At 39.6% G+C, this 23,531-nt stretch overlaps 1 protein-coding gene across 1 annotated transcript in view; it reads left to right on the plus strand.

Moving 5' to 3' along the window:
* The window catches only part of LOC126469737 (protein-serine O-palmitoleoyltransferase porcupine), a 123,379-nt gene that overhangs the window by 42,493 nt on the left and 57,355 nt on the right, over positions 1–23,531 (plus strand). Inside the window, exon 5 of the mRNA XM_050096942.1 lies at positions 20,570–20,795. Within this exon, the coding sequence (XP_049952899.1) occupies positions 20,570–20,795 (226 nt within the window). The remainder of the gene's footprint in view (positions 1–20,569; positions 20,796–23,531) is intronic.

The raw sequence follows: 23,531 nt of genomic DNA on the forward strand, positions 1-23,531 counted from the left end.
GGCAAAGAGTAAAAACTGACACACATCCCTGAAATAACGTGAGGTTTTATTGAAATAAAGAAAAGAGAGCAAAAACTGGCCAACAGTGGCACTGGACAGCAACACATCAGTGACACTGCAGGAGAATTCTATAAAATGATCTGTAGTGGGAGAGGGACTCAGATCATCCCTAGCCTGGCTGATAAACATCTACTGGAAGGTACAACTTTTATGTGGGATGGTGCTGTACCCCGTAGTGCTATACATGTGAAAGACCTTTTGCGCACATAGGTTGCTGAGAATAGCATTTTGAGCCGCCACTTCCATCATGCTTGGCCTCCCAGGTCCCCAGACCTCAGGCCTTGTGATTATTGGTTGTGGGTTACGTGATGTCATAAGTCTACTGCGATCATCCAACTTCATTGAGGATGCTGAAAAACATCATTTGATGATAATTTCTCACCATACCTATTAGTATGCAGAGATTCTCTCTGGTTCCGAGCGGCTAACAGAAGTGGTAAAGGCTGCCAGTCTTGCTTGCAAGATGAAAGCAGAGCTGACCATTTGCAGCATAGTTGACAGGACCGATTGCGGGCCTCTGGTACAGAGCCGAGTGGAGGGTCTGAATCAGAGGCTCAGACAGTTCTGCGGCCGTGTAGGCTACAGATTCCTCGACTTGCGCCAAAGGGTGGTTGGGTTTCGGGTTCTGCTGAATAGGTCAGGTGTCCACTATACGCGGGAGGCAGCTACATGGGTAGCAGGGGCTGTGTGGCGTGGACTGCGCAGTTTCTTAGGTTAGAGGGTCTCGGGGAAAACACAAGAAGGGCCACAGTCACAAAAGGTGCAGGCTGAACACCGGAAGAACGCAGATACCGGAACCATTGGTATAACAGTTGTAAATTGTCGTAGCTGTGTTGGGAAAGTACCAGAGCTCCAAGCACTAATAGAAAGCACTGATGCTCAAATCGTTGTAGGCACTGAAAGCTGGATATAAGCTCAGCCGAAATTTTTACGAAGAACGTAAAGGTGTTCCGAAAAGATAGGCTAAACACGGTTGGCGGTGGCGTGTTTGTTGCTGTCAGAAGTAGTTTAACTTGTCGCGAAATTGAAGTAGATACTTCTTGTGAGTTAGTATGGGCAGAGGTCATTGTTGGCAACCGGAATAAAATAATAATTGGATCCTTTTATCGTTGTAGGCACTGAATTGAATATTGTAATCCAGTTCAGATGAACAGTTGCTGAAAGGTTCAAAGAAAACTTGAGTTTGGTTTAAAACATTAATTTACCCTTAATATGTTGGCGAAAATACATGTTTAATTGCGGAGTTACGCATAAAATATCATTCGAAATTGTGCTAAATGCATTCTCTTAAAATTATTTTGAGCAGTTAGTTCATGCGCCCACGCGAATAGTAAACGGTTCTGAAAACACACTTGACCTCTTAGCAACAAATAATCCTGACTTAATAATGAGCACAGGGTTGTCATAGGGAGATTGAATATTGTAATCCTCAAATCCTCGAAAAATAAGCAAAAAATATACCTATTCAAAAAAGCAGATAAAAATTCACTTGATGCCTTCCTGAGAGACAATCTCCACTCATTCCAAATTAATTATATAAGTGTGGACCAGATGTGGCTTAAATTCAAAGAAATAGTATCGGTAGCAATTGAGAGATTTATACCAAATAAACTAACAAACGACAGAGCTGATCCTCCTCGGTACACAAAGCGGGTTAGAACACTGTTGCAGAAACAACAAAACAAACAAGCCAAATTTAAACAGACGCAAAATCCCCAAGATTGGCGATCCTTTACAGGAGCTCAAAATGTAGCGCAGAGTTCAATGCGAGACACCTATAACAGTTTCCACAACAAAACTTTGTTTCGAAACCTGGCAGAAAATCCAAAGAGATTCTGGTCATGTGTGAAGTATGTTAGCAGCAAGAAACAATCAATGCCTTCTCTGCACTATAACAATGGCGATACTATCGAAGACAGTGCTGCCAAAGCAGAGTTACTAAACACAACCTTCTGAAATGCCTTCACAAAAGAAGACGAAGTAAATGTTCCAGCATCCAAATCGAGAACAGATGCCAACATGAGTAATGTAGAAGTAAATATCCTCGGAGTAGTAAAGCAACTCAAATCACTTAATAAAAGCAAGTCTTCTGGTCCAGACTGTATACCAATTAGGTTCCTTTCCGAGTATGCTAATGCATTAGCTCCATACTTAAAAATCATATACAACCGTTCGTTTGACGAAAGATCTGTACCCAAAGACTGGAAAGTTGCGCAGGTCACACCAATATTCAAGAAAGGTAGTAGGAGTAATCCACTAAATTGTAGGCCCATATCATTAACGTCGATATGCAGCAGGATTTTAGAACATATATTGTGTTCGAACATTATGAATTACCTCAAAGGAAACTGTCTATTGATGCACAGTCAACATGGGTTTAGAAAACATCGTTCTTGTGAAACACAACTAGCTCTTTATTCACATGAAGTGCTAAGTGCTATTGATAAGGAATTTCAAAGCGATTCTGTACTCCTGGATTTACGGAAGGCTTTAGACACTGTACCACACAAGTGACTCTTAGTGAAATTGCATGCTTATGGAATATTGTCTCAGTTATGTGATTGGATTTGCAATTTCCTGTCAGAGAGGTCACAGAGCTCACAGTTCATAGTAATTGACAGAAAGTCATAGAGTGAAACAGAAGTGATTTCAGGCGTTCCCCAAGGTAGTGTTATAGGCCCTTTGCTGTTCCTTATCTATATAAACAATTTGGGAGACAATCTGAGCAGCAGTCTTAGGTTGTTTGCAGATGACACTATCGTTTATCGACCAATAAAGTCATCAGATGATCAAAACAAACTGCAAAACGATTTAGAAAAAATATCTGAATGGTGCAAAAAGTAGGAGTTGACCCTAAATAACGAAAAGTGTGAGGTCATCCACATGAGTGCTAAAAGGAACTCATCAAATTTCGGTTACAAGATAAATCAGTCTAATCTAAAAGCCGTAAATTCAACTAAATACTTTGGTGTTACCATTACAAACAACTTAAATTGGAAAGAACACATAGAAAATGTTGTGGGGATGGCTAACCAAAGGCTGCGTTTTATTGGCAGGACACTTAGAAAATGTAAGAGACTTACTAAGGAGACTGCCAACACTACACTTGTCCGTCCTCTTTTAGAATACTACTGCATGGTGTGGGATCCTTACCAGATAGGACTGACGGGGTACATTGAAAAAGTTCAAAGAAAGGCAGCGTGTTTTGTATTATCATGAAATATGGGAGAGTGTGTCGCAGAAATGATACGTGATTTGGGCTGGAAATCATTAAAAGAAAGGCGTTTTTCATTGCGACGGAATCTTCTCACGAAATTCCAATCACCAACTTTCTCCTCTGAATGCGAAAATATTTTGTTGACACCGACCTACATGGAGAGGAACAATCACCACAATAAAATAAGGGAAATCAGAGCTCGTACGGAAAGATATAGGTGTTCATTCTTTCGGCATGCTATACAAGATTGGAATAATAGAGAATTGTGAAGGTGGTTTTATGAACCCTCTGCCAGGCACTTAAATGTGGTTTGCAGAATATCCATGTAGATGTAGATTGTGCTGTTCACAACATTGTCTCTCAGCTACAGGTATTGTTGATGAGTGATGGCCAACATGTTAAGCATTTGTTACAAAGAACATAATCTTTGCTAAAAATAAATTGTCATGCTAATTATTGTTTTTGTATCATGTGAAGTACCATAAATTGGCCATTGTGTGCACTTTTTTTTTTTGTTTCAGTAAAGCTTCATGTCATTTCAAGAGTATGTGTCAGTTTTTACCTCTCTTCTTACGTTATTCCACAAAGTATTGAATTTTCAAATGTTAACAGACCTTTAGGTCACCCTGTATTTTAACCAGGTGTATGAGGGTTGCTCAGAATGTAATGCACAGCATTTTTTTTCTTCAACAATTCTGTATTGAACATAATGAGAATTACACACACGAGAGCATCTACACACCCTATTTTTCCACGTAATCTCCATTCCGTTCTATGGCCTTTGTCAAGTGTGAAACAAGGGCGTGTCTGCCCTGTTCGTACCAATCCTTGTCCTGGTGGTGGAGCCAGTGCTTCACTGTGTGAATCACCTCATCATCATCCTCAAAATGTCTTCCATGTAATGCATCTGTTCTAATGAATGACAACATCAGCTCGCTGCAACATGTCAGGTGTGACAGCTGTGGATGGTCTCCCCGACTGCTGGAAATCGTGGAGCTCCGCTGAACTGCCTTCTGATGACCTTGTGTCCTCCATGCGTAGCGACTAACTGCACTAATGTCGGCAGCAGATGCTCCATAGACTTTACACAAGCATTTGTCAATATTCCCCACAGTTTCTTTCTCTGCAGTAAGAAATTCAGTGACGGCACATTGCTTGTAATGAACATCACCTGCAGACACTGTTTTTAAACTGTCATGCAAATAGTCATCTGTGTTGATCAACTTCATGTGTCAGAAGTGATGGAAACTTGACGCACTCGCTCAGGAGACAAAAAATAATACATAGGTAACATTTTGCATTCGTAGCATTGTTTTCGACTGAGGGAAAAATGTGGTGCAGTACTTTCTGGGCAACGCTTGTAATTTGTTTCCTGACACAAGGGCAACTGTAAGATATATAGGAATTTTCCTTCTATTTTATCCAGTTGTCAGACAATTTTAGCATGTGCTGTAAATTTTCGTGTTTTTTTAGGCACATCCATTTATTGGGGGAGGAGGTGGAGGTTAAAGTCCTATGAGTTCCTAGCTCAATCCCTATTCTATTTTATATTAGTTATCAGCGAATTGCACTATATCTGGAAAAAGGTTTTAGTACTTTTTTCAGCCATTCCTCGTTTTATTAAGTAGTGTCTTATGTGAAATCTTTGTAGTGTACTTTTGGCATGCCATTTGTGTATGTGGTGATGGGATTTGTTATGCTTTCCAGGTTGGGGAGATAATTTACATTTATTACATTTGTTAATTACAAGTATTGCACTTAAGTGTGGAAAATTGCAATCAGACTAATTAAAGGCACTCAAATGTGCCATTTGCAATCGATAAAATTAAAGGATTTGGTGCTCCAGCTGCAGGAATGTAACGAAGGTACATTATAATTCCTCTTATTTCCATAAAAATTATTTATTTCAGGTCACAGCTATAGTGGTGATGGTTGCCCTTTACAAAATTAATAAATTATATCTGTGAAATGTTTAAACCTAAAGAACTAACAGATTTCATTATAAACCAATATTTAAAAATGGACAATTTCTCAGGTGTTATTTATTAACAACATTGACTTACTAGACAGACTTTTACTGGGGTGCATTTGTGCATTACTGGGCAGTAGTCGTCTGTGTTGTTCAACTTCCTGTTTTCACCTGACAGCAACTATGGGTGGCAAATGTTGCAGCAAATATGGTGCAGTTGGGCCAGTCTAGGTTGGGCATTAAAGAGCAATTACTGTGGTTATGGAAGTAAACACTGATGGTTGGTCAAAGTCTTGATCGTATTTACTGCCAAACTCAAAATGTCTCACACTGCACTTTGAAGCAAAATATCTCACATTAGAAGTGCATCAAAATCTTTCCTCTCTTCAGGCTTCCTGTAAAACTTCATTCGGAGTCTGTTCTAGTTTTACTGAAGTGTGAGTGTGCTGGCTTATGGACACATGCATTATTTCTCTATTTTAGTAAATTGGAAAGTAACCTACTGTGCTGTTTAGGCTCTTTTTAGCAACTTACTTTTTTACAACTTCTAATAACACAGTGAATAGTGCATTAATCATAAAACTAACAGTTGCCCATTTCAACACTGCAAGACGAATATTGCCACAAGCTGTGCTACATGCAGTGTGGTGTAGCATTTAGTACCACTGGCTGGTGTGTTGTGGGTTGTCAGTTCAAGTCTGACCACTGCTTGGAGAATAGGATTGTTGTGCCCTAGTTTCTCCATATAAACTGCAAACCAAAAAGGAGATCATGACCATGTGTCCGTCTTTCCTTCGTGCTTCTCACACAGAATCTACGGTTCTGTGTCGCCTTCGCATTGGCCACACTTAGCTGAACCCAGGCCACATCTTCCTCTATGGGGATCCACCCACTGCCGCTGTGCTACTTACCTAACCATGGCACACATCCTACTGCACTGCCCTAATTTGGCCACCTTACTGTGATACGTTAAACTTGCTGACAAGCTACCTCTGCTGCTAATGGACGACAACAAAGTGACTAATCTGGTTTTATGTTTTACCTGTGAAAGTGGTTTCTACTTCTCTCTTTGACATACCAAGTGAGGTGGCACAGTGGGTAGCACACTGGACTCACATTCAGGATGATGATCGTTGAAACCCGTGTCCGGCCATCCTGATTTAGGTTTCCCATAATTTCCCTAAATCCCTTCAGGCAAATGCCAGATGGTTCCTTTAAAAGGGCACAGCCGACTTTCTTCCCCATCCTTCCCTAATCCGATGGGATCGATGACCTTGCTGTTTGGTCTCCTTCCCCAAATCAACTGATCTCTTTGACGTATGGCACATTAGCCTCTTCATCCATGTGAGGGATTGGGGGGGTGCCTTGTCACTTGATCTGACCTAGGGGCCATGGCTCCCCAGGCGTGGTGGTCTGGCTTGGCTCCTGCCCTTCCTACGTTTTAATTCTTCTTATTCTTTCATATCTGTCATTGGTTTACTGGCTCATCATCATTGTTTCTTCTCTCAGATTTTATCATCTTGTTTGTGTTGTTAGTTTTCTTGCAAGTGGAAGCACCGATTGGTTGCAGAGGGTGCATCTACCATTGCATAGCATGTCCACTGGGCCTCTAGCTGCTCTCTGAGTGGGGAACCTATCCCACCTTCACTATTTTACCCATCTCTTACTTCAACTTGCTTCTGTCTCCTCGTTTTCTTGATTCTCAGATACAATCGAGTCTATCAGAATGTGTCTTTTGTGTCCTTCCTTTCACTCTACTATTCCTGGCTTGATGCAAAAAGTTTTAAGGGACCAATGACTTCGTAGTTTGGTCTCTCTAACCCCATCAATACATCCACCCATGCTGAGGTGCAGATCAGAGATAAGACCATTTTGTTCAAGGAAACTGAAGACCCGTTTGATGATCACAAAGCTTTGATGGGAGGGTCTACCTTCAATGCTAGTCATAGTGAAGAGAATGTGCCAACACAATGAGAACAGGAGGATCTCCCAGTTCTGCCATACAGAGGACCCTTTACAAGATCTAGATCTATAGTGCTGTGGTAGGCTCCCATGAGAACTACTGAAACAGTGGCTCACTTTTTCTCCAGGGAGAGAGTAATGCCAGAAGCTGTAGTGCAAGCAGTGCGGCATAGCAGTTAGGGTCACAGGTTGGCATGCTGCTAGTCGCTAGTTTGAACCTGACCACCTGCAATTACTTGTCATTAAATATTTATCAGTTAGGTTCTCAAATTTACAAACATAAGAAATATTTGTACATTCTGGAATATTTAATGTTTGTATAAGTAGTTACACTGTGTACCCAGGATTTGTTTTTTGTCTGTTCATTGGTGACTGTAATCATCATGTTTTCGGTACTAGTATTGTACTTCACTGACGACCCTGCTTTCGGATTTGGACTAGATTGTGGTTACTGCGTGGCAGTGTTTTAACTAAACAATTTACTATACCTTGTTGGTCCATCACCTAAAGCATGGGTAATTGTAAAGCATTACATATTTGTTGGTCAATCTTGATTTTGATAGTAAAGCATTGGACATCTAAGGACAAAATGTTTATTCAGCCATCCCAGAGTCACATAGTTTTTGTTATTTTTCATTTTTCTGGAAACATATCCTATTTAATTGTTGAGTATCACTCTGCCCACCTTCAGCATAGTGATAGTGAGGAGTGTTGTGGGATGGCCACCCTATGGCAGCAAAAGGAAAGGTAGGGTCAGTATTTGTGGGGATCAGGAGGCTCAACTGTCACTGCAGAATAGACCCTGTGGAATAATTTAGTTGTAGCTGTCCTTAAATATATTTTGTAGTACATATTAACAACAGAGATTAGAAACCAGATATGTTCTCTAAATCTCTAATTGCCACTAATGCTGTAGCAAAGTATTCTTTTAAGACTGTTGGTGTTTGTCGTCATATTCTGCATGATACTCAGATTTCATAATACAAAATTGAGTCAAACTTTAATACCATGATGATTTAATAGTTACTGTGAAGTTTTACCTATAAATTCATGATGGAGTGATTGAAAAAATTTCTTTAAATTATTAGTGCCAGTTTCTTAACATTGCCCTCTTTTGCCCCACTTTACATGTTTCATTATTATTATCATGTGTAAGCCTTGTAAAATTTACAATTTCTTGAATTTTATCGTAATAGAAGTTTTATTTTGCCATAGTCTCTCCAGTCAATGTGAACGTCCTCCCATAAAATTGTTGGTTCAAGTTTGCAAACATAAATTATTTGAAGGAAGAATAGGGTAGTCATTTTAACATTTTATAGCTCAATTGGATAGAAACCCTTGACCTCACTACAGGTGGGGTTTCTCTCTTCCTGGAAAGTGAGTGTCTTGCTGTTCCTTTTTATCCTTACCCAGAATCTCCCTCTCTTCTTCCTGACAAAGAAATGAGTAGTTTCGAAAACTAGGTAATGGGTTCCCTTTATATGTAATAAATAAACAAACAAACACCATCTGGTTAACAACTTTTTATCTGCCAACAACTGGCTTCGTTCTGCACTGCAGATAATCTTCAGGTGTATGATGGAACAAAAAGACAAAAACTATAATGATTTTACAGAAATGTGGTAATGCAAACAGTTGTCTCGTGTATAATAGAAATGAAAACAAAACTGTTTCTCCATATATAATTAAATAAAAAATTAATAAATTGCAAACTTAAAGGACACATTAATGTAATACATTTCAGCATGAACGATGCATTACACAGTAGTAGTTAAAAACAAATGTTATGAACATACTGACAGGACACTGTTCATCATACATTTTCATTCTTACTTACATGTTTTATAAACAATTTGAAAAGTCAGTACAGAATAGCCGAACATGTGTGAGACTTTGAGAAAGTTGTGTACATTTTGTGTGTAGTTTGTTTATTGGCAGTACTACAGAGTATTGACACTAACAAATAAAATTTTAAATATGTATAGCATAACTGTTTTCAGTTCATACAAAGAGAAACACACAAGTAGCGCTTTTATACACCTTGACCGAAAACATTTTGTTGTAGTACATCTGTGTTACTTTTTTGGTGATGAACTCTCAACACTTTGTTGACTATATTTACAAAAAAATCTATTGGCATTGATGTATGATTTGTCCGTTAATTTGGTTGATGAGAGAGAGCTTCTTGGCATGTGAACTCTACATAAAAACCCCTCATGGGCTCATGACTCTTTCATGAGTACGTGTGTGATGAGCATGGGACCCAAAGCTATTGCAGTGCCTACTTCCTTTCTTGTGTTGCAGTCTCTCATCTCTGACTGTCCTTCCTTCTCTTACTTACTTACTTTCTCATGATGGCAGCCTTTGATGTTGACCTAGCTGCTGCGTAGGTTCTGCCTTCTTTTCTCAATACATTCATTCATTTACTTTACATCACCATTTTGATTACACCTTCTGGATTTGATCTTCAGTCTCAAAATTCTATTTCTATAGTGTGGCCTGACCGGGGATGAAAGCCTTAAATAGCACCTACAGCTTGAAGTGTTGAATATCACGCGCGTACAATACCTGCTTGGTCTCGTATATGCATTTGAAAGCAAGTGCAGTAGTTAATCTCAGGTTATGGGGGCGTTACCTATATTTCTGGTACAGCCCCCCTGAGACCACAGGCATCACACCACTAATTCCTGAGCTCCTAGCTCCCCATGCATGCTGAGGAGTAGATGCTAGTCTCCCAGGGGCATCAGGACGCATGACAATAGCCATCATGCCAAATGACCTGTGATGTGGCTGGGTGGCACCTGTGGGAAGAGCCCTTGATTGGAGTGGGTGGCATCAGGTCGTACATTTTGCATATCAGCATATCTAATTATACCAAAACAATGGCCATTCTGATCAACCATCTCGTGACACAGGTAGAGAAATTTCAATGTGGACAGGAGGAGGGAAAAGGGGGGGGAGGAGGAGGAGGACGAGGAGGAGGAGGAGGAGGAGGAGGAGGAGGAAAAGAAGAAGAAGAATCGGGACAAGGCTATTTCAGCTACCCTGGAGGTACCAAATACCCCCACGCAGCCGGATTGTAAACCAGTGTTCGCTGATGTGGTTCCATCCATGCCAGTGACAGGCAGTGATTATGAGGTGTGACCAGTCCTCCTGACCGCTTTTATTCATAACCTAGAAACACACAATGCGATCGTTCACTGGAACTGTAATTGATATTACTGTCACCTGCCTGAACTAAATCATCTTATTTCCTCATCATCTCCTATTTGCATTTCTCCCAAGAAACAATATATACTGATGACAATTCCCTAATGCCCTGTGGTTATTGCTCATTCTGTCAGAACCGTAATGGCCCCAAGAGGGCACATCTGGAGGGGTCTGTACACTGATTCACACAAATGTCGTCAGTGGGTGGATTTCCCTTCATACCACATTGGAAGCAATAGTGGTGCAGGTCCACATGAACTTAGCGATCGCTGTTTGTAATGTTTATTTATGTCCTGTTAGGCCTCTTATTTATATTGAGTTGACCACCTTAATTTAAAAACTCCCCTTCCCACCTCCCATTTTTTTCCTACTAGGGCATCTCCATGTGCACCATCCCCAGTGTGTACCACTTCATCTGGTAGAGGCTTTCTGATTGACCTGCTTCTTACCGACCATGATTTGTCTCTCCACAGTGAATGGTACTCCTCCCCACTTCAGTCTCCCCCATGGCACCTATTTGGTTATTGACATAACTCTCTCTTCCACCCCAGTCTCGTAGCTTCACTTCATTGGTCACTACATGATGATCTTCTGCATCTCCATCTACATACATATGTTGCAAGTCACTGTATGGTGCAGGGTGGAAAGTATCCTCTATCTCTACTAGGCATTTTTTTTCCTGTTACACTGGCAAATATAGCGAGGGAAAAAGACTGTCTGTATGCCTCCATATGAGTACTAATTTCTCATATCTTACCTTTGTGATCTTTACGTGAAATGTATGTTGGTGGCAGGAGAATCATTTTGCAGTCAGATTCAAATGTTGGATCCCTAAATTTCCTTAATAGTGTTCCACAAAAAGAATGTCACCTTCCCTCCAGGGATTCCTGTTTGATTTCTCAAAGCATCTCCACAACACTTGCATGGTGTGTGAACCTACCAGTAACAAATCTAGCAGCTTGCGAGGCAGCATGAATTCAAAGAAATAGTATCAATAGCAGTTGAGAGATGCCTATAATAGTTTCCACAGTGAAACTTTGTCTCAAAACCTGGCAGAAAACCCAAAGAGTAAAGTAAATTTTGCTAGGGCAAGACATAATCAATGCCTTCTCTACTTGATAGCAATGGAAATACTATCAATGACAGTGCTGCTAAAGCAGACTTACTAAACATAGCCTTCTGAAATTCCTTCATCAAAGATGATGAAATAAATATTCCATAATTCAATTCAAGAATGGGTGGTAACATAAGTGACTTAGAAGTAGATATCCTCGAAGTGGTGAAGCAACTTAAATCACTTAATAAAAGTAAGTCTTCTGGTCCAGACTGTATACCAATTACATTGCTTTCAGAGTATGCTGATACAATAGCTCCATACTTAATAATCATATACAACTGCTCACTCAATGAAAAATACGTACCCAAAGACTTGAAAGTTGTGCAGGTCACACCAATATTCAAGGAAGGCAATAGGAGAAATCCACTAAATACTGGTCCATATTACTAACATTGATATGCAGCAGGATTTTGGAACATATTATTGTGTTCAAATATTATAAATTACCTCAAAGAGAATGGTCTAATGACACACAATCAACACAGATCTAGAAAACATCATTCCTGTGAAACACAACTAGCTCCTTACTCACATGAAGTGTGGAGTACTGTTGACAAGGGATTTCAAAGTGATTCCATGTTTCTAGATTTCGAGAAGGCTTTTGACACTGTACCTCACAGGTGGCTTGTAATCAAATTGTGTGCTTATGGAATATCATCTTAGTTGTGTGACTCGATGCATGATTTCCTGTCAGAGAGGTCACAGCTTGTAGTAATTTACATAAAGTGATTGAGTAAAACAGAAGTGATTTCTGACATCCCCCAAAGTAATATTATAGGCCCCCTGCTATCTGTATAAGTGATTTAGAAGACAATCCAAGCAGCTGCCGTAGGTTGTTTGCAGAGGATGCTGTCATGTATCATCTAGTAGTCACCAGAAGATCAAAACAAATTGCAAAATGATTTAGAAAAGATATCTGTATGTGTGAAAATTGGCAATTGAGCCTAAATGATGAAAAGTGTGAAGTCATCCACATGATTGCTAAATGGAATCTATTAAACTTCCGTTAAAGGATAAATCAATCAAATCTAAAGGCCATAAATTCAACTAAATACCTAGGCGTTACAATTACGAACAACTTAAATTGGAAAGAACACACAGAAAATGTAGTGGGGATGGTGAACGAAAGACTGCATTTTATTGGCAGAACACTTAACAGATCTACTAAAGGGACACCCTACACTATGCTTGCCCATCCTCTTTTGGAGTACTGTTACATGGTGTGGGATCCTTACTAATAGGATGAATGTAGTGCATAGAGAAAGCTCAAAGAATAGCAGCATGTTTTATGTTACCAAGAAATAGGGGAGAGAGTGTCATGGACATGATATGAGATTTGGGGTGGCCATCATTAAAATAAAGGCATTTCTTGTTGCAGTGGTATCTTCTCACGAAATTTCAGTCACCAATTTTCTCCTCCAAAACCAAAAATTTTTGTTGATGCTGACCTACATAATGAGAAACTATCATCATAATAAAATAAGGAAAATTTGAGCTCGCGGGGAAAAATATAAGTGTTAGTTTTTTCCATGCACTGTTCGAGAGTGGAATAATAGAGAATTATTGCACAGGTGATTCAGTGAAACCTCTGCCAGTCACTTCAGAGTGATTTGCAGAGTATCCATGTAGATGTAGATGTAGATGTAGTTGTAGTTGTAGACGTTGGTAATAATAGTTGTCCTATCACAGTTCCCGGGGCACTCCCAACAATACCCTTGTGTCTGATGAACACTCGCTGTCGAGGATAACATACTGTATTCCATAACTTAAGAAGTCTTCAAGCCACTCACATATCTGTGAACCTTCATTAACAGCCTGCAATGGAGCACACAGTCAAATGCTTTCTGGAAATCTAGAAATATGGAATTTGCCTGGTTCCCTCCATTCATAGTTTACACTATATCATGTGAGAAAAGGGCAAGTCGAGTTTCACACGAGCAATGCTTTCTGAAACGCTGCTGACTCATTGACATAAGTTTCTCAGTCTCAAGAAAATTTACTGCATTTGAACTGAGAATATGTTCAAGGATTCTGCAGCAAACTGGTGTTACGGATATTGGTCTGTAATTCTGCGGCTCCGTTCTTTTACCCTTCTTGTACACACAAGTCGCCTGTACTTTTTTCCACTTGCTTCAGTCTGTGTGCTGGGTGAGAGATTCACAATAAATGCAAGCTAAGTAATGGGCCAATGCCATAGAGGGCTTATTTGTTTCCACTCTTTCAGTTGTTTCTCTACACCAGGAATGCTTGTTACCGTGTCTTCCATACAGGAGTTTGTTCAATGATCAAATGGTGATATGTTTTCATGGTTCTCCTGCATGAAAGATTTCTTAAATGTGAAATTTAAAACTTTGGCTTTCATTCTGCTATCTTTAACAGCCACACCAGACTGGTCCTCAAGTGACTGGACTAGCACATTGATCTCCAGACTACAATTTTCAGTTTCTAAGTGAGATGCTATCAACTGCTTGTCTGCTTTTTCTACCAGAAACACTCTCCTAGCCATCATGACTGATTTATTAACTAAGATCTGGCCTGTTTGTAGCTACAAGGTCTAAGCTGTTTCCGTTGTGTTTGGGAAGCCAAACTAGCTGCTCAAGACAGTTTTCAGAAAATTTATTCAAAAGCACTTCGCAAGACTGTCTGTGTCATAGTGTATACTTGTGGGTTAAAGTCACCTCGGAGTAGTGTTGCATGATCTGAGTAGAATCAGGTGACTGGTAAAAACTTCCAACAATTAACTTGGTTTCTTCTAGACATTGTATACAGGACCAGATAACTTCACTGTTACACTCAACTACAACCTCAGTAGAGACAGTGCTTGTGTCAACAGTCCATCTCCTATGAGGCTGAATCTGCCTTTGTTCCAAGACTCGCTAAATATTGCGAGAACTTTCTTGGAGGGCAGTAAATTTAGGAACTTCGTTATGAATACTTTGACAACTTACTGATAAAATTTTGACAGTCAAAGTGTCTACTCTTAGTACAGTCTGACTTCCCTTTCTGCTTACGAACTGGGAAGTGTTCATCAGAGTAGCTCAAGCTACTGCATAGCCTAAAAAAATCCGTGTGTACTCTACAAGTACTCTGGTCTCAAAGTATCTACTTCCTTTGTGTAGTGCACACCTGACCTATCAAATGGAGCTCTACAAATCCCCACCCAATAACACAGATCTAGAAATCTGCAGCCAGTACTGTCAGATAGTTGCCAAAGGCTTTTTGGTTGATACCCTCCACTCGTCTCCCAACCAAAGGATCTCAGTGAATTCCGGGAACACTTTGCAAATTGCAAACTCAGATTGCACCCTGTGCATGAGGCCAGCAGCCTTCATCACCTCCGCCAGCTGCATGTACGAACTAAGGATGGCCTCAGAATCCATGGGATGGGCGCTGTTGGTGCAAACGTGAGCCACAACTTTCAGATGACTGTGCCCTGCATACTCAATAGCCACAGGTAAGGCTTGGAGCTCCTGATAACTAGCATGTTGTGACGGTGACAACTTTCCGCTGATCCTGTCACTATTTTGCCACCACCAGATTACCAACTTCCATGTAGCATGCTTCAAAGATCCAAGTGGCAGATGTATGCCTCTGCTGTTACCTTCGCCCCCTCTCTGTCAAATTGCATCAACAGTGTAGTCCAAAACATCTGAGATGTGATTACCTGCGCCACTAGAACTGCTTTCCCCCTTTCTGCAGGTCACATCCATTGCCGGCCAGTGTCATGGTGAACCCAAGACACCACAACAGCTATTCGGGATCATCATCATGCCCTGAAACATCTCAAGCAGCACTTTTCATAAGGCTGCCCTCCTCACTTTCAAGCAACTCCTTGCTAAGGCTCACTATCTAATTAATTGCAGTAAGAAGGAATACACAGAGCACTATGTCTCCACCTCGGGACTGTAAGCCTCTTCCTCCCAGGTGTGGGCCAAGCTTGTCTGCTGGGACACCAGAGGTCAACAACTGTTCCGGATCTTGTCCTTCATGGTGGTCCTTGCACCGACACGTCAATTTTTGCTGAGTACCATGTGACCCACATAATGACAGTATCGGCATCCTCTTCTTACCCGACTACCTTTTTAATGTGGAAATGACAAGTTGAAGACATCCTCCTATGTTACACCCCCTGCACTCTGTTGAGTAGTGGGTGCTCTTTAACTCCTTGACTATAATTGTTCAGGAATGGGATAGCTGTGGGTGGGACTCCTCATCTCGCATGAAGAGCCCCAGGGATGCCTACCTGCTGCCTTAACTATGTCTCTTAGCTTGTATTCATTATTGACAGCCAAACTGATGTCCATTACATTTTAGGCCTCTCACTTTTACTGTTCTGAATTTGCCAACTAGAAGGCATTCTTTGCTCTGTAACTGTCTTTGTCCCTCATTGGGTTGGTGGCGGTTGGGTGTGGGGCGGGGTTTCTCTTGCTGTGAGTCAGTCCTGGGAGGCGCCGTGTCTGCTCTTACCTACATGTTGTCTCAAACCATATACATCTCTGTACGGAGTGAGATGGTGCAGTGGTTAGCACACTGGACTCACATTCAGGAGGATGACACTTCAAGCCTGCGTCTGGGCATTCAGATTTAGGTTTTCTGAGATTTCCCTAAATCTCTCCAGGCAAATGCCAAGATGGTTCCTTTGAAAGGGCACATCCAATTTCCTTCCCCATCCTTGATACAATGTGAGCTTGTGCTGTGTTGTTATTGACCTCGATGTCGGTGGGACATTAAGCTCAGTCTTCCTTCCTCCCTTCCTTGCATATCCATAAAATACTTCTCAGCTCTGGCATCATTATTGCCTTTTATGTCTCGATTTTACCACTCCTTCATACTTTCATCATTGTAACAAGTTCCTGGCAGATGTCACTGGCTCCAGTTGAACTAAGCTTGATCAACAGACTGATGACCTTTCTTTCTAGTACCTTAACCCTCAATTAACCAACCAACCAATTAACACAACAATTGTGTACTCTCTTTGTTCAGTATGCATAACTGTGGCTGATCTAACTGAGCTGTTCATCCTGAAATAATTTATGTGTTCACACTAATTGTGCAATAAGGAGTCTTCCAACTTTTATAAAATAGTGTGTAGGATACGGGCTGTATAAAATTTTGTCAACAACAGAGTGATCGTATTGTTGTACTGCACTATGTGCACTTCCCTAGCTCATACTTTAGATCTCCTAAACAGTTTGTCAGCTGCATTGTATGTTGGAGAGGGGAGGTAGACTATTCAGCTATATTTCTTTTTGTTCAGCATTACCCATTTTGTATATTGTCCATTTAGTATCTAAATTTTGTTTAGTTCTACAAGAGAGGTTTTTTTCTGTTGTTATCTCATATTTCCTTCATCATGTTAATTTTATTGTAAATGTCCTCTGTATTTAGTGGCAACTAGTGCATTTTATAAGTCTAAATGCTGTGAAGGTTTGGTTGTGAGGATTAAATGAACTGCTGTTAATATTACTGTCTGTGGTTTTGGGTTCTCCTTGTAGTTTGAGGGAATATTAATGATATTTATTGGAGAAAAATATTGAAGGAAAGTTGAAGTAATTAACTCTCAAGTTTAGCACAGAAAACTTACGAGGTATTTTAATGTATTCTGCAGAACCATTGTAGAGTAGAGAGCATTGAGTCGTGTCTGTGGTGATGGCCCAAATTCTTAATAATGCTCTCATTACAGTTTGTAGATTGATTTTATACAAAGTTGATTCAAAAGTCAGCAAGTAATCCACTAAGAAGGCTACCCATACCAGAGCCTTGTTCTTGTTGATAGAATTTGTTGTGAAGTGAAATTTAGTTATGCTTAGGACAAGCTGGAGGAAATGTATTAGTACATCTATTTTGCCACATTTATGGACTTGTTTTTCATGAGATGCTTGTAATTGTTTTGTTGGTTATGCCAGTACAGCAAATACACTGCCAGAAAAAAAAATAGTACACCATTTTAGTGGTTTCCAGTTCACTCAAGATTTATTGTTGCTGCAGTGCATATGGTGTACATGAGCTGATTACAGTAATAGAGCAGTAGCACAAATGGTTCTGAGGCCCCTAGTATTGACCCATGCTGAAACAATTACTACATGGTGTATCCTCCATGGGCAGCAGTGCAGGTGCTGACTCTGGCAGCCAGTTAATCGTACAGATGGAAAATACTGTCACGGGAAACATTACACCATGCCTACTTGACCTGTTCACGTATTTTTGTAAGAGTTGTTGGTTGACGAGTTGCTCGATTTGCTTCTCATCTCATCATATCCCACACGTGCTCGATTGGAGACAAGGTTAGAGATCGTGGTGGCTAGGGAAGTTGCTGCATGTCATTCAGAGCCTATTGAGTTTCTCAGACTGTGTGGGGGCGAGCATTATCTTGTTGGAACAACACATCACCTTCCAATTGCAAGAATAGCAAAAGAATGGGTCTAACAACATTCTGGACGTACCAAGCACTGGTTAGTGTCCCCTCCATAAACATCAAAGGTGAACGAAAATTGTAGCTTATCACACCCCAGACCATAAGGCCTGGGATGAGGCCAGTGTCTCTTGGACGAATGCACTCCATCAGACAGTGGTCACCAGGTCTACCTCGTACATGTAAATGACCATCACATGCATGCAGGTAGAACTTGCTTTCATTGCTGAAGGCCACAGCATATCATTCCATCTTCCAAGTGATCCTCTGACAGTACCAGATGAGCCATGCATATCAATTCTGTGGTGTAAGTTGAAGATGGGCTAGAGGTGTGCGTGCCCATATTTTCACAGCTAATAGCTGCTTCACAACAACTTGTATTAGCATGTCTGGGCTCACAAGCCCTCTTGTCTGTGCTGTGGCAGCTGTACAATCTGCCACTGCTGCCCTTACAATATGACAGTCTTGGTGGGAGTCTGTGCTGCGTGGATGTGCAGAATCTCGTCTATGGGTGTGAGAATGTTCACAGGACCACGGACACCAGCATCATTGTGCAGCTGACACAGTATGTCCATCTTGTGGCAGTTCTCCAAAAGGACCATCCCACCACTCAGAAGGCCACAGTTTGACCCATTTAAAACTCACTCAGTTGAGTGAAGAAAGCATGTGTACATCTCCGTGGCATGGTTTCCCGGTTGCTTCACACGTTTGTATCACACTGAACCTTCTGGCTGTGAGCATTCCCCATTAAAGGATGGACACAGATGGCCCTCTATTAGTTATGCCACTTTACTATCTGTTGGCGGACGACATTGAAATCATCATCAGTACATCTGTTATCCCCCCAGGTGTATTAACCCCATCAGTGGAAATGAACTAGGTCATTGTTAGGTCTTCCCAGGTGTATTAACCCCATCAGTGGAAATGAACTAGGTCATTGTTAGGTCTTCCCAGGTGTATTAACCCCATCAGTGGAAATGAACTAGGTCATTGATAGAAAACGAATAGGTTTGATACTTTCAGTGAAGTTACAACTAGTTTTTGGTAAGTGAGACCTTTCAAATGTTAAATTCTTGGAAGCTGTATAATATACTTCTTTATTACTTCAAGGAGAGATTTCACTATTGGGCTAATTAAAGAATACTTCTCACTTATTTATGAGAAGGATCAGATATGAGAGGTAAAGGGCTTTTTTTTTTTCTAAACAGAACAGTATTCTTTTTGTAACAGATAGGAATTTATTACTATTACAAATTTCACTAATTTGAAAAAAAAGTTTGAAATTTAGCTGTAGAATTTTCCTCCTCAGTGTAGTTTTTGTGAAAGAACTGGAACATATTTTCAGTATGGTGTTCCTTGTCGATTACTACCACCACGTTCCTTATTTTGGCCTTGGTGGTGTTGTCAGACCGCAGTTGAAGTTCTTCAGTCGCTTACGCAAGGCTTTATCAGTAATCAGGTTTTGTTTGTGGAATATAATTATTTGCTGAACTTTGAGAAATCAGCTGGAGTTTTTCCGGAGCAAATGAGATCTTTTTACTATTTACTTGTGGGAAGTATGTTGCAAATTATATTTTAGTTGTTCTTGAGTAGGTCCTTTTCTCTATCACTAAATTCATTGAAAGTCATATTTGTCACTTCTTTGGATGAATATTTAGTTTAATTTCGTTACTTTAATAGGAGGGACTAAAGTTTTGTAGTATGTTTCATGCTACTAATTCCAGTTTAAATTTGATTAATTACCTTGTTAATTCTGTTTTGGAAGAGTGGTAATTGTGCAGGACAGTGTAACATCTCTAAATTCAGTATATATAAGGAGCAGTGAAATGAAAATGAGACCGATTGAAGAAAGTTAGTAAACTGTTTAATATTTCAAAAGTAATCACCATACTGTTAATAAAAAATAAAATTCAGAATGAGATTTTCACTCTGCAGCAGAGTGTTTGCTGATATGAAACTTACTGGCAGATTAAAACTGTGTGCCGGCACTTGCCTGCGAAAGGCAAAGGTACCGAGTTTCAGTCTCTGTCCGGCACACAGTTTTAATCTGCCAGGAAGTTTCAAAAATAAAATTGCTTTTGTCCGGGCTTTTTCTGCTTTTTGTATGTTGTACAGCTGCTGTTGATGATGGTTCAGAATCAAAACCAGTAGCAAAATAAAAAATAACGTTATTACAGACAGTACAGTGGTATGCATTTTTTAAAATTTGTAGTTGCTGTTGACTATCGCCTAAACAAGATATTCAGTAAATGTATTAATAGTTATGATGATTAATTCTGAAATAATAAACAGCTTACTTACTTTGTCACATCTGTCTCATTTTCATTTGACATCCCATTATACTAATATGTATTAAACTTATCTTTTTTCCTTATAAGGAAATATTATTTTTTAGTAGAGCCACCTCATATAGACTGCAGATGAGGTTTTTAATTCAAAGATAATCTCTGGGAATAAATAATTTTGTAATTAGTGTCTGGAGGTGATACTTCATTGTACTGAACTGCTCTATTCAGTAATTGGTTTGTGGCATTCTTTAACTAAATTAGCATTTAATAATTTATAGTTGTGTAAAAGTTATGTGGAAAATTGTTATAAGGATGCATTCTGTCTTGATTTCAGTGAACTGCTTTTTGTTAGTAGAACTGAATGGCATAAAATTCGGGGAGCTCAGATGCTTGTGGCGATGAAGGTGATATCAGTTGCATTCGATACAGATTTTGGAGCTTTGCAATCTCTTCCATCACCTGCTGAGTATATAGGTTATGTACTTTGTGTAGGCACATGTGTCTTTGGACCATGGGTGCCGTACAGGGATTACTTAGCAATTTATAACAAGCCCTTATGGGTAAGTAATATTGTTATGTTTGTTTTCACGTTACATTAGTAAAATATTATGATAAAACAGGTTTTATGTCACTTTTATGCAGGTTATCCAGATCTGAATTCTTTGTTAGAAAGTTTTAAATGTGTGTTACGCATGGAAGAAAAATAGTTCAGTTCCCACCTTATAGTCATGGAAGATAATATAAGCCACATGTACTCTAAAAAAATTGTGTTAGGCTCCTGGTGGAATGATTTATCCTAGGATATTAAGGTAATTTGATGCATGAGTGGATTCTCAATATATATTAATATTCCAGGAACTTCAGCAGTTATGAGGGCCCTTATAGCCACTCATTCACACAAATATGTGTTTCATATTACAGCCATTTTGTGCGGACAGTTTCATGCACATAATTTTCCCATCATTCTAAATTTTCTTTCTTTATCAGGGTAAAAGTATGTTCTTCCAACTGTGTTCACTCCACCGTACTATGCTGCATACGCTTGTCAGTTTAGGCTTTACTTGGGTTTATCTCTCATAATTCCTCTGTCCTTATTCTCTGATTGTGACTGTACTGCAGTATCGGTTCAGACTCGAGAGAGTGTAGGTGGTCTAGGAAAAAAAAACCACAAGTTTGAAAGCTGAGTTACAACGCTGAAGTTCTTATTTATGTGCCTATCCACTAGTGCAGCCACTTTGCAATGTGTGTTAGGCGACAACTTCTTGCTGCTGCAGCAACATCAGAGGGTCAGTTGATCATGCTAAAACTGTCTCGCAGATTTAAACTGTGCCAGGACGGGAACCATGCCTTTTGGGACTCCTACCGATTGAGCTACTTGGGCACAACTTAAGACTCGTCCTCACAGCTTCACTTTTCCCAGTAAATACTTTCTGAATTCCTGGACTGGCACACAGTCTTAATCTTTCATCAAAAGCAACACGCACACTGTTGCAGAGTGAAAGATTCATTGTGGAACTTCATTGTGCTGCTTCTGAGTGATTATCACTCTTATTAACATTGGGTGATGAATTCTGACTATTCCACCAGTATGTGTTATGAATTAACGTCTTTCATCCAGTTTCCTTTTTTACAACAAAATGAGTCTCCTCATCCACAACCAATTTATATTTTGTTTCCTTTCACATCATTCTCACTTTTTGTGGGGGTCCTTACATGGAGTCATTTCTTTTAATTGTGTTTCTAAGTGATCATTCTATTACTATATTGTACTAACCTATGTTGGTGATTGTAAGTGTATCAGAGTGGAAGGGATTTCCTCATTTCATATGCATGTGAATCATTTTAATTGTATAAAATGTTTTCTTTTTTCCTCATATTTTGTTTGCAAATTGGGTATATGAAGTAGAAATAAAGACTGGTTAATGTACCAATTCAGACTATAGTTGATGTGACATGTAAATGTGGTCTGAAGTTTAGCTCATCTCCCTGTCTTGAAAGATAAATCTCTATACTTAGCAGTAGACCAGTGGCCCTATGTACTTAGCTTAATTGTTTCAAAAAATAGAGCATCTCAAACCATTCAGTCTTTACTCATGCATGTATGCAGTAATATATTACGAATGACAAAACCGTTGTATTAGTAGTGTCCTCATGAATATTTATTCAGTTATAAAATAACCAGGATAACTATACTGGACCACTGTAAATGATTCATTGGTTTCCAAATTTCTGTATTTTTCCAAGTATTACATGTACAGATATTATTAGTGTATGAATAGAACCATAAACTTGTAGTTTTGCATTGTGCCCTTCAGTTGGCATTAAGACTGTAATGCCTTGACAAAATGGTGACAACGCAAGAAAAGAGTTATTGTGTATTGGAATATGCAGAGAGACACCGTAGAACATCTGTACAGTGCAAAACGAAAACTTGCCGAGTTTGATGCCTGACTTTTTACTCGGTAGTGTACAAGGCTATTATTAATTATTCATTCGTTCGGCTATTCCTTGATGTGTCAGGATGTGTCCTCTCAGCTGATTCTTCCTTTTAGTCAAGTTCTACCAATAAGGTTTTCAGCATTCTTATTCTCTTTTGTCTGATGTGTGTATCATCCATATTTTACTTTCATACAAAGTAGCATTTCAGTCAAATACCTCCATAAAAGATTATGCATAGTCATATTAAAGGTGGTATGCCCTTGCCTCCCTTCAACCTATGAAATGACATAACCAGTCAGTTGTAAGAATATCTACAATAAATAAATAATCCAAACTGTGGGGTAACTTGACATTTTCACATAACAACCTATTACCTGAGGTGAAAGCAAGTAAACTTAGTATCAAACTTCAAACCTTTGAATTTGTAATCTGACATTTATCAGCTTAGCCACCAAGCAATGCAATCATATTTGTAGATAAGAAAAACTGGCAAAATAGCTCGATTATGTCCAAATGAAATATATGAGGACTTAAAAAATATCTCATAATGGGCCTTGCTTTTCGCAGGCTCTAATCGTGTGTGATATCTGTTTAGTCAGAAATCTTCCTTCAGACATTAATTTCTACTTGAAGAAAGTAAATTGGTTTTAATTTTATTAAACTGTCAGTGGTATTTCATTGCCTTAAATAAAACAGCTGATCACTGATTATATAGCCTGAATCACATTCTGTGGATCCCACAGAGAGAAATCTCTGGGACATGGAAAGAAGCCATAGGTGTAAAATTTATTTTAAGTGTTGTACAAAAGAGTGATTTAAATTTATGAAATATGTTAGTGTTACAATGCTAATGTTAA

This window comes from Schistocerca serialis, chromosome 3, assembly GCF_023864345.2.
Source record: "Schistocerca serialis cubense isolate TAMUIC-IGC-003099 chromosome 3, iqSchSeri2.2, whole genome shotgun sequence".
In the NCBI taxonomy this organism is placed as follows: domain Eukaryota; kingdom Metazoa; phylum Arthropoda; class Insecta; order Orthoptera; family Acrididae; genus Schistocerca; species Schistocerca serialis.